Source organism: Odocoileus virginianus, chromosome 21 (genome assembly GCF_023699985.2).
Source record: "Odocoileus virginianus isolate 20LAN1187 ecotype Illinois chromosome 21, Ovbor_1.2, whole genome shotgun sequence".
NCBI classification, from domain to species: Eukaryota; Metazoa; Chordata; class Mammalia; order Artiodactyla; family Cervidae; genus Odocoileus; species Odocoileus virginianus.
This window is the reverse complement of record NC_069694.1, coordinates 56172364-56184784: the sequence shown is the minus strand read 5'-3', so window position 1 is coordinate 56184784 and position 12421 is coordinate 56172364. Positions and strand designations below refer to the sequence as shown.

At 42.3% G+C, this 12421-nt stretch overlaps 1 protein-coding gene across 1 annotated transcript in view; it reads left to right on the top strand.

Moving 5' to 3' along the window:
• The window catches only part of PDE5A (phosphodiesterase 5A), a gene marked incomplete at its 5' end in the record, with an annotated part of 112625 nt that overhangs the window by 70177 nt on the left and 30027 nt on the right, over positions 1-12421 (top strand). The window contains 3 exons of the mRNA XM_070452386.1: positions 4161-4307; positions 9686-9811; positions 11558-11652. Coding sequence (XP_070308487.1) covers positions 4161-4307; positions 9686-9811; positions 11558-11652 — 368 coding nt within the window. The remainder of the gene's footprint in view (positions 1-4160; positions 4308-9685; positions 9812-11557; positions 11653-12421) is intronic.

Genomic DNA, 12421 nt, shown 5'->3' with positions numbered 1-12421 from the left:
TGGCTTCACCATGTGCTTCACCTTGCTTTTAGATTTCTCTTTTTATGATCATTACCAGTTCAGCCACTCAGTCGTGTCTGACTCTTTGCGACCCACAAACCGCAGCACGCCGGGCCTCCCTGTCCATCACCAACTCCCAGAATTTATCCAAACCCATGTCCATCGAGTTGGTGATGCCACCCAACCATCTCATCCTCTGTTGTCCCCTTCTCCTCCCGCCTTCAGTCCTTTCTAGCATCAGGGTCTTTTCAAATGAGTCAACTCTTTGCATCATTATGCCAAAATGCAAATGTGGTGGCTGATCGGGGATGTTGCTGGCCTACGATCAATTTATTATGTAGTTCTTCATCAGTCAGATGGTATTCACAACTGTTTTTTTTTTTTTTAATATTTATTTATTTTTGGCTGCAGTGGGTCTTAGTTGTGGCATGTGAACCTTTCGTATACAGGCTCCGTAGTTGTGGTGCACCGGCTTTAGCTTAGTTTCCTGAACAGGGATTGAACCTGAGTCCCCTGCAGTGGAAGGTGAATTTTTAGCCACTGGACCACCAGGGAAGTCCCTTTAAATAAAGTGTTTGTTCATGGCTGGGCTGGGCCTTCCGCATGCCGGCTCTCTCCACTGCAGTGCATGGGGCTGCTCCCGGCGGTGGTCCTCTCGCTGCGGAGCGCTGGCTCAGGCGGCTGTGGCACGTGGAATCCTCTCCCACCAGGACCAAACCTGTGTCTTCTGCATTGGCAGACAATTCTTAACCACTGGACCACCGGGGTCGTCCAGAACAACTGGTTTTGATTAAAGATCACTGAGCAATGTGTCCAGTTTCACCCTTAATGAATTTCACTTCCAGAGTTATTTGCCTTTGTTTTTAATTTTTGCAAAAATGGTGAAAAGCGATCAAGGCCTTAGAAAAAGGAGTCATAATAAAAAAGGGACTTAAAATGAATTTACTCTAAAGAGTCATACAAGGAATAATTTCTTTATTAATAGTTTATTACTAGTTTCTTTATTAGTTTGAGTGGCAGATGTAATTAAAGGACTCAGAAGAAAAGTGACATTATATTACTAAACTGTTTGCCAGGTTAAATATTTAATCCAAGGAGCTTTGTATATTTTTTTTACATTCAGTATTTGGTTAATTTGACAGGGATTAGAATGCCCAACTCAGAAAGGCTTAACTCTGTCCAAATTAAGCAGGCAAATACCTAATTGCTTTTGCTTAAGAATTCACAAGCACTGTGCTCTCACCTGGGAGAATAAGCAGTGTGGAACTGTTGTTGTTTAGTCACTAAGTCTTGTCCTACTCTTTTGCAACCCCGTGGACTGTAGCCCACCGGGCTCCTCTTGTCCATGGGACTTTCCAGACAAGAATACTTGAGTGGGTTGCCATTTCCTTCTCCAGGGGACTTTCCCAATCCAGGGATCGAACCCGTGTCTCCTGCATTGCAGGCAGATTCTTTATCACTGAGCTACCAGGGAAGACCTTTGAACAGTGTTAGGTGGTATCATAGTTCCAGAAGTTCTGAACTGGGTTATTCAGTTATAATGCATACACATACTTATAGCACTGTATTGCTTTACAGAATCTATAAAATGTTATTTCTGTTAAATCTTCAATATCATAAGTTATATTATCCCCCAAAGATTTCACTTTGCAAATTCTGACAAATCAAACCATCCCTGAAAGGCAGAAGCTATGAAAACCCAGAATTGTATATACATAACCTCTCCCAGACACACCACATCTTTCCCCCTGCTTATTAGTAAGATGTAGAATATTATATTTTATAAATGGTAAGTTAGAATGACAAGCAGTATGTTTTATTTCAAATAAAGTAGTATGTTTTATTCAAATCCGCTGTATCCCAAGCCCTTTCAGGGCAAACAAAATTGAATTCTCTCATGATGGTCAGAGAAGCAATTTATGAGAGCTTTAATGATGTATGACTTTCTCATGACTTACTAGCAATCATTCCCAAGAATCCGGAACCTCTGTATCACTGACCACAAGGTCCTGAAGGAAAATGTCTGCACATCCCCCTTAGGTCAGCTCGAAAGGCTGAGTCATGGTGTGACGAGGCTGATCAAGCAGAAGAAAAGAGTCTTCTCTGGGAGGAGAGTGGTCAGGAATTAGTGCTGTGTAACAGAGCAAGGCACCAGGCATGTAGGCTGTCCTCATCCCGTGGTGTTTAGAATATCCTTTGTGGAAGGAGAGAGAGACAACTTCCTGCTCTAAGAATAATGAAGCCCTAAGGAATGAACATCTGTTCTCTTATGCAATGTTTAAGAGAAGCAGCTGTTTTCTGCTTTGAGTTAAAGGTGGGTTTGCTCCCACCTCCACACTTCCGAGCTCCATTCCAGTGCCGGCTCGGTCTATGATGCTGAAGGCTGCTGTAGATACCGCAGCCATTTACCCAGACATTTGTCTTCCTCCCTTCCCCTCCTCAGCCCATGCCTTAGCCCGTGCAGTTGGCTGGACAGAGGGCTTATTTTCTTGTGAAATTTGGGCTTGGGGAAAGAGACTTAGTTTGGAGTATGAGGAGGGTGACATTCTTTTAAAGTTGAAACACGTCTGGTATGCGTAAGTAAAAGATGCCAGTCAAGATGCACAGCGAACGTGCACGTGCCTGCAGCTTGGTAGTGGAAAGCTCTAGGTTGCTCCATAAGGTTTTATAACTCTGTGTGTGACCTTTTCACTTCACAAAAAGACGGAGTGAGAGCAAAGAAGTCATGTGGCAGATACTCAGAGGAAACTTCAGGGGGTTAGAGAAGAGCAAGGAAAAAACATCAGCAGGAACCTGGCTGAGATTTCTGTATTTTCTCCCTCTGCCCCACACCAAGTTAAAGCCTCTTTTTATCAGATGAATTTCAGCCAGATGTGGCTAAGGCCGCTAAAGTGCTGGCAGAATAAATAGTCAAGAGGGTTGAGGAGTGAGGTTCTTGTAAGTTTTCATGTGGTGGGGGCCTGGCAGAGAATCTGGGAGTGAGACCTGCTCAGTCTGAGGGGGCCAGGGGGTGTGGGGTGGGGGTGTGGGGGAGGAGAGCTGGCTGTGGCTTCGTGGGAACTGAAGCTCAACGTGGCCTGATTTTTCAGGAAAGACCAGAAATAGTGCGTTATTGTTAAAATCTCCCAATTTTTAAATAGTATAACAAATAATGGTGATTTTTAAAAATATTCAGTACCAAACAAAAGAGATTGGAATGCATGCATCTGCTAGTTTTCTAACTCAAAATTAATGGACTTCACCTTTCTAGGAGGATTTGGGACCTTAAAACCAGACCTTATAACTTGTAACTCAAATTAAGTGAAGAGAATGAGATTTTTTTCCCCCCTCCCATTCATTTAATAAGTATTCATATTAACAAATATCAGAACTATATCCATCAGTGGACACAATGGATACAAAGATGTGTAAGATTCAGCCCCACCTGTCAGTCCAGTGTGGTTAGGAGCAGATAAACAAGAAAGTACATTGAAATGAATTTTGTGTGATTAAACAGGTATTCCCACAGTGGGCTTGGCTCTGAAGGGCATTTATTAATAACTTTAATTTGGATGGGAACTGTGTCTTAAAGAAGTCCTTTAGTTAAAGAAAGTAGGAGAAGCAGGAGGTAAAAGGAACATTGATTTTTTTAAAAAGAGCAAGGTGTGTATTTGAAGAAATTGCAAGTGTTTACTACCACTAGATGATTAAAAATCAAACCAAGGATGGAGCTAAAGTATCCATTTCATAAAGTTGTCTTGAGAATTAAACATAAAATGCCTAGAACGTCATCATTATCCTGCTCACTACTTATTCTCAGTCCATAGTACTGGGATGGGAGCAGAATAAGTACTCAGTAAATACCTGCTGAGTGAATTGACACTGAGGAAATATAAGGCGGTCGGGTCCCTGGACTCCTTAGATCTGCCTAGTGTTCCAGATACAGTTACCCTCTCTCCACCTGGCCTTACTTGGAAACATATCACTTACCCACAAAGGGCTCAGTTTAAAAAAAAAGAAAAAAGGAACAACTTGTATAGTAAAATATTTCTAGCGTATGACATTAAAAAGAAAAAATTAAGTCCAACGGGCCATTTCCGAAAGCAAAGCGAGAAAGCGCGGTCGTTTGTGCCGCTCTGATTAACAGCTTCACTTCGTTGCTTCCTCTTGCGTCTCCCAAGGCTGCTGTGGTGCCGTCTGCCCAGACCCTTAAAATCACCGACTTCGGCTTCAGCGACTTCGAGCTGTCCGACCTGGACACAGCGCTGTGCACAATCCGGATGTTCACGGACCTCAACCTCGTGCAGAGCTTCCAGATGAAACATGAGGTGGGGACGCAGCGGTGTGCTCTGGAAGTGGGGTGTGTGTGTGTAAGAGGGTTAGTTTCGGGCACTAGCATGGAATGAAGTTTCAGTATGAAATGAAGATGAACCAAGTATGAATGAAGATTCATATACTGTCACCTAATACAGACCCAGGATGTTTGAAGGGAAACCATCAACCACTGGGAGGGCATGTACTGCGTCCCCCACACGTCTGGAGCAGCAGGTTGCAGAACAGGGCAGGGTGTCCCCGGCCCAGGGCACGGTGACGGGGGTGGGGCGGGAGCGCTGTGCGGGGTGACGGTGTCGGGAGAGCAGCTGCAGGGGAAGGAGAGAAGCCGGCTGCCTGGGTCCTCGTTCGCTGCTTAGAGGAGTTTGCATTTTATTCTGAAAACAATGGTGAGTCACTGAGGAATCTTACGCAGGGAAGTAATATGATCTGAGGTTATGATAACACAGTAGAAAGAAGGACCCAAACAGAGTGAATGCCTTTGGAAAGGAGGGAGCCGAGGGGCTGATGTGAAGCCAAGCTCTTGGTTCAAACAGGGTCACACATGTGGAGTGAAGATGAAGACTGGTTTTAACTCCAGTCAGTTACCTTACTTGCCTCTCAAAAACAGCAAGACTGAGATCAGTCCCTTCTCATACCAGTTGGGGGGATATCAGGGAATTCTAGTTTATTTCATAATGCCTGTGTTATTGTATCGAAGAATAAGGGAGAACAGAAAGGCCTATATGAAAAAGAAATTTAGTAATTTGCCTTTAAAGCCGTCTTTTTTTTTTTCCCCAATCAGTTGAATGTCTAGTCTCCTTGTATGGATTTCCTATATGGATATGTAAATACCTTGAAGGCCTCCACTATCCAGCACTCCATTAATTCATAAAATGACAATTTATTAACAATAAACCATGTGCCCAGCATTGTGCTAGGGATGCACTTTAGTGATGAGTTGTCCCTGATCTCAGAGACTTACTGAGGTCTGAGAACTGAGCTCTAATATAGTTAAGGTTAATACAGTGTCATTTCTGGTATTACTGGAGGCCCAAATCTGGTTCTTCCTTCAATTTAACCAAAGTTTATATTGTTCTTGGGTGAAAATAGAACCTGTACACTCCAGTAATCCTTCACTCCTATTAGAGTGTGTTGATTAAGGGATATCATATCATTTAATTATTTCAAGAACCTCTCAAGAAAGGTTCTTTGGCTATTATTGTCCCTGTTTTACAAATGAAGAAACTGACATAGTGTGAAAGTGAAGTAGCTCAGTCGTGTCCCTACTCTTTGTGACCACATGGACTGTACAGCCTACCAGGCTCCTCTGTCTATGGAATTTTCCATGCAAGAGTATTGGAGTGGGTTGCCATTTCCTTCGCCAAGAGATCTTCCTGACCCAGGGATCAAACCTGGGTCTCCCGCCTTGCAGGCAGACAGACGCTTTACCGTCTGAGCCCCCAGGGAAGCTCCAGACATAGCATGATGGAGTAGAAGATTCTTGGATTTGAGTCATAGCTCTACTGGTGATTAGCTCTCATTTCTTTGGGCAGTTAATTGCTCACATTTTCAAGTTTTGTAATCTGTTAATTGGAAATAATGGTATGACTTTCCCTATGGGGGTCTTATGAGAATTATACATGCATCTGTGTGATTGTCTGTTGGTATGTGTCCACACTTGTATATTTTGCTTAATACAAAAGTATTAAGTAGAAAGTTAATCCCTTCAAGTCAAATTTGACCATGGTTATATTACCCATGGTCAGATTTTTCTGTTGTAAGTCACAGGGCTCATGCATTAAAGCCTTTATTAATGGAATGAAGATCTCATATAGAGCCAGAAGATCTAAATGTGAGTCTCAGTTCTGCTGCTTGCTAGTTATGGGACTTACATAAATCTAGATAGCAACTCAGGTCCCTTTCCATTCCTGAGATCTCCCATACTTTGCACCGGTAATGGCTCTGTTGAAAGGGCCCGGCCAGAACAGGAGTATGATCCTTGTACCTACTTATGAAATTATTACATAAATTGATTTATTTCTTAAAAACATAAGCTCTAAACAAAATTCTGTAAAGCAATTTATCCTTCAATTAAAAGTAAGTTTTTTTAAAGTAAGTTTTAAAAAATAAGGTTTTAGATAGCATTTGAGTGTTAGATAAGAAGGTAGTCCTTAGAATTTCTCTCAGTGTTTTGTTTTTACCTTTTGCTGAATGTGTGTCCATTAGGCAGGTGTCTCTCCCCAGCGTCTCGTTCATCTCCTCTACTTTTCCACTTGAGTAACCACTGTTCCAATTCTGTCCGGTGTCAGCTTGAATGTCTCTGTTACTCTGATGGACCTTCCTGCCTTGGTGATTCATCCGTTTTATTTCAGATATTATTGCCACTATACAATTCAGATATAATTTTAGGATGGTAATTAAAATGTTGCTGCTAGAAAAGATGTGAGCATCATAAAGTGCCCTGACAAAGAATCCTCCTACTGAAAGATGCGACAAATCTTGTCCCTGTTGGCTTCCAGACCTTTTCTCTCCTGTAACTCTCATGGATCTCTGAGACAGATTCTTTTGCTTTCCTCTACCAATCTGCTGTGCTATGCCTGCTTTCCTTTGCCTTCTGTCTTTGACACATTATTCCTCCCATGAATGGACAGGATGGTCCACTCCCCAAGTGCACTCCACTTTGTGCCACAGCATACTTTTTCCTTGAAGCATGATGCAGAAATCTCTATTCCTGGGAAAACTCTAGGACTGACTTCATGCCACTTGGAATCCTGTTGACAGTTTATAAATTCGTGTTCTCATTTTTATGTGAATTTATTTCCTTTATATGTGTGCTTTTGTTAGTTTTGCTACTGATTGAAACTCTTGAAGGCAGGAGCCAGGCTGTGTTTTCTTTCTTTGCTTTCTCCCACAGAATCTTAAGTATGTTGCTCAGCACTTAGGAAGCCTTTGTCATTGTTGGAGACTGATTCACTGTATTGAGCATGCTCCCTAGGGTCTTCAAACTGCTCACAGCTGTTCACAAGTCCTCTATGAAAGGCTATTACAAGTTTGAACATTCCAGGCATATCCACCAAGCATTTAACAGATCTGACCATAATTTTCCTAAATGCTGTTAAGAACATTCTGATAACAGAATACAAAACTGTACTTGAATCTAGTTACTAATTAGATACAATGGGGTGGTCATTGGGTCACTCAGTTCAATAGGCCCATCTCAGTAGAAGCAGAATCGGGAGTTCCCTGGTGACCCAATTGTTAGGTCCACTTAGGATGACCAGGTTCAACCCATGGTCGGGAAACTAAGATCTCACAAGCTTGCAGCATGGCCCCCAAAAAGAAGACTAGAGTAGTCCATTAGGAATTAGGTGTCATAGTTATTTTGTCCATTATTTCCCATTATATGCTATACATGCCTATTTAATTATGCCTACAGATTTTATGATTAGTAGAGAGATATGCAATGGCAATGCACTCCAGCACTCTTGCTTGGAAAATCCCATGGACGGAGGAGGGCTGGTGGGCTGCAGTCCGTGGGGTCGCGAAGAGTCGGACACAACTGAGCGACTTCACTTTCACTTTTCACTTTCATGCATTGGAGAAGGAAATGGCAACCCACTCCAGCGTTCCTGCCTGGAGAATCCCAGGGACGGGAGCCTGGTGGGCTGCCGTCTATGCGGTCGCACAGAGTCGGACACGACTGAGGTGACTTAGCAGCAGCAACAGCAGAGAGATAGTCCCAAAGGTTAAATATCTGGGCTTTCCTGCTTATTTTCCTTGATTCTGTGATTAATCGCCAGTAATTTTCTACAATGGGAGTTCCCAGGTGGCTCAGCGGTAAAAAATCTGTCTGCAAGTCAGGAGACATGGGTTTGATCCCTGGGTCGGGAAGATCCCCTGGAGAAGAAGGAAACAGCAACCCATTCATTCCAGTATTCTGCCTGGGAAATCCTGTGGACAGAGGAGCTTGGAGGGCTACCATCCAGGGGGTCGCAAAAGAATCAGACACAACTTAGCAACTAGATAGTTTTCTACAAGACTTCACTGTATACTTTCTAAACAGATCAAAAGAAAGTTAATAATTCTTACTTAAAATTCTCCTAATAAGATGAATCTGTTATCTTCAGGGTCAACTTTATTCAGAGATGGTCATGCTATAGTGTATTTCAGGTCAGCACATGTCAGTCTTAGCCTTCGAAAATCCTCTGGGAAATATGGTTACTCAGGGGTGGGTAAAAGAGCTTGGGGACACTTAGGTTCCTTTTATCAGAATTCTCTGTGAACTGCGTCATAGAACAGGAAGAGAGAGACCTGAGAAGAAAAGGGAGGATATGAAAGCATTGATTTTTCTGCCAAATCCTCTATAAGCAATTTTGTACCAACAAAGAAGAAACCTTGTTTTTTGGCCTACTTTTGCAGCCAATCAAACTGTGTTGAATATTATTAAAGCAGGATTCTTTTCCCTGGTACTTTTTCCATTCCCCAGAGCAATGGCTTTTGTGTATGAAATATCCCCATAAATATACATAGGGAGAAGTACATATTTATTTTTAGAGTGCCTCCAAAGCATAGTAAATCATTCAGAATTGAAGAGAGGCAGACTCTGACGCTAACACAAACAAAATTATCATGCTTAGGGCCCATGAGTCCCCTGGGCATTTTGTTAAATCCACCACTTAGGAGTTGAATTAAACCCAGCTTGTGAGATTTTCTGAACAGTCTGTCCTTTTTCCCTCCATCTTTAAAAATATATAGATTAAACACACACACACACCAGGGCTTTATGTGTGTGTGTGTGCTTTAATTACTTCTTGGTAACCAAGCAGTAACTCTGCCTGAATATTTAAGAACCGTTTAAAGGGGACAGAGACTGCGACTTGGAGTTTTAGTTTGTCCTTGGATATGTGCTGCGTGCCTGTCTGTCCTGGAGAAGCCTCACGAACACCTCCGCAGACATAGAGAATGAGGGCATGAGAAGCGGAGAGTGACTGCCTGCACGGCCGCTGAGCGGAGTCCTTGCGCCTGTGACTGCTGGACTGCCCTGACTGATTGCACGGGGACACAGCACCCTTTATGAAGCCCGTCTGTGCCCCGCATTTCTTAGCGCTGCCTTGCCTTTTACATCTAGTTTAGTTGGCCCCATGGTTTGCGTGGTGGACTCTGGAATCAAACTGTTGTCAAGATCTGAATTTTGGCCCCATCCTTTACGTGCACCGTGAGCTTGGGCAAGCTGCCTCTCGGAATGTCAGTTTGGTCATCTGTAAAGCTGTCTCAGTTGCAGTGCGTCCCTCAGAGTCCTGGGGTCAGATGTCAGTGCTCTGTACAGTGCATGAAGTCAGTGTAGGATAAGCGTTAGCAGTTATTTTGACTACTTACCCTTTGTCTCCTAAAGGTCCTTTGCAGGTGGATTTTAAGTGTGAAGAAGAACTATCGGAAGAACGTCGCCTATCATAATTGGAGACATGCCTTCAATACGGCTCAGTGCATGTTCGCTGCACTAAAAGCAGGCAAAATTCAGGTACTTCTCAGAGTCATTTATATATTTAAGACGTTTTGTTGCTTTACCGCACATCCTTCCCGTTTTTTTTAATGTGCACTAGTGCTGATTGAGAATAATACTTACTGCCACTTAGAAGCAAATTGTGTCGTGTGCGCTTGTGCTCAGACATGGCCAACTCTCACAAGCCCGTGCGACTCTGACCCACCAGGCTTCTCTGTGTGTGGGATTTTCCCTGCAAGAATACTGCAGTGGGTAGCCATTCCCTCCACCAGGGGATCTTCCCAACCCAGGGAGTGAAAACCCTGTCTCCTGCGTCTCTTAATTCAAGAAGACTAATATGGCAAAATAATTTCTAATTTTCTTTCATATATAATATACATTGCATATTTAAAAAACTTTTTTTAAATAGCTTCATGTTAAACTTAATAGTCTTTGGCCAAATAAATGCCTCCTTCAGAGGAGACTCTACGGTAGAAGGAAAGTATCCCGTTTCTCACAGTCACAGTAAAACTGCTCCACAGCAGATCTTCTCAGAAACCACCCAGGTCCTGAACTCTGCTCCATAGATGGGCCCTGGGTCTTCCACCTCATTTTCTCTGGAGCACTAATTTTATATCATTTCATGGAAAAGGTTTTGGTTTCATACATGTGACCAGAGACCTTTATAAGGAAGATCAGTGCAGAAAACATTCAAGTAATTCGTTCCTTTCCAGGTCAGATTTTTCATATCTCTGGCCTTAGATTCTAACTTCAGTGGGAATTGACTAGTTATTCTAGGTAAGTGATTCCAGGCATCCATCACATGACTGTTTTTAATTCAGAGCTTCCATGCTCTTTTTTATTTAACAAACTCTAAAAATGTTATCCTCTGTCTTGACTTTCATTGAATGCACATTTTAACTGGCTAGAGCTAAAAAAAAAAAAAAAAGTGATTGTTGTCTTAAGAAGCCATATCAAATACCATGATTGTATTTTCCTACTCTAACATTTATAAGAAATAGGGTGCATTTATTTTGGGGTTTGAGACGGTCGTGAGGACTGTATCACTGAAGCCTGTCCCTGCTTTTTGTGAACAATAACAGAATGGTGATTTCTGTACCTGTTGTAGACATTACTATGTAGGATGTTAAGAGGTCCAACAGAACAGAGCTGATAATAATTTCACCTATGTTTTCTTACTAATGAAGGAGAATAGTTGAGTAGATAATACAAATGGCAGGTATTAAAAATAACCTGTATTTGGCTTTGGAATATATTGTGCAACTTTTCAAAGCCAAATTTTCACTCCTCATCTTTTTTTTCCTATTGTTGGCTAATAATCACATCTGTGCTTCTAATAAGAGTGAAGTATATAGCAACTGAAGTATATAGCAACTGGCAGACAGAAAAGGCCACAGAATCTAGAGGGAACTGCAGAAAGTTCCCTGCAAAAATTCAGAGAGAAGACAGTTGTTGAAAGTTTGGATTATTCTACATGTATGTAGATAATTAAGAATTAAAAACATTGACTGCACATGGACAGATTGTTGATTATGTGAGTCATCTTAATTTTTTCTGTTGATAATAACGATCCCATTCTGAAGACAAAATATGACTGATTCAGTCCTTGTAGGAAAGGATTCTAGCGTGAGTCCTCTGTGACTAGAAAGAAGCACGTATGTCAAGTGCTGAGGACAAAACCATGTGCTGGGTGAAAAGAGGTAGTATAATGCGCTTTACCAAATGGTTCTTTCTTTCTCTCCCCCACGGTCTTCGGTCTTGTAGAACAGGCTGACGGACCTGGAGATACTCGCACTGCTGATTGCTGCCTTAAGCCATGATCTGGATCACCGTGGTGTCAATAACTCTTACATACAGCGGTAAGACATTTGCCCCAGTGGCAGAAGAGGGTGTTTCTTTTAAATTGTTGGGCTGTCTTGTTAAAAGTAGAAGCCACAGCAAATATTAATGATACGAAATTTCAGTTGGTCAAGGTCCCGTAACATACTCTGGTTTTGTTTAAGGGAAATGGAAAAAATAGTGCAAGTCCAACATTATATCGGGAACATCTCTGGCCTGAAGTTTGAAAAGTATTTACGTTGAGAATCTTATTTCATTGGAGAATTACCAGGAGTTTTTCTTTAGTTTATGAACACCAGGCTTAAGAGCGTCATTGGAAAACTATTAAGACTAGTACAGAAAAGGTAGAATTTCACCCTGGAATAAAAGATAGTACTTGAAAAGTGCTTAGCTCAATCCTAAGTCCTTAGTAAGTGCCATCCATGAAGAGGCTTTTGGTCTCAGTGAAGGCAGTAGACCACGGTACTGGCCAGTCAGGGCTCTGAGGTCAGACCTGGATTTGCGTCCTCCCCCTCGCCACAGAGTCCCTGTGTGACTGAGCAGGGGCGCTCACCTCTGTGAAGTCAGGATTGCAGCATTCCTACTCATGGGGTGGACCTAAGTTTTTTAAGACATAACGCACATCACTACCAGGTAGAATGCCTGGCACATTTTTCAGTGTTAAAATCAATCTTAGCTTCAGGTGCTAGTGATAGTCCTGTCATCATCAGAAGCCTGCTTTGGGACTGATTTTGAGAGTAAGATACTAATTCTTCAGACAAGATTTCCAGGCTCTCTTGTGGACCGTGC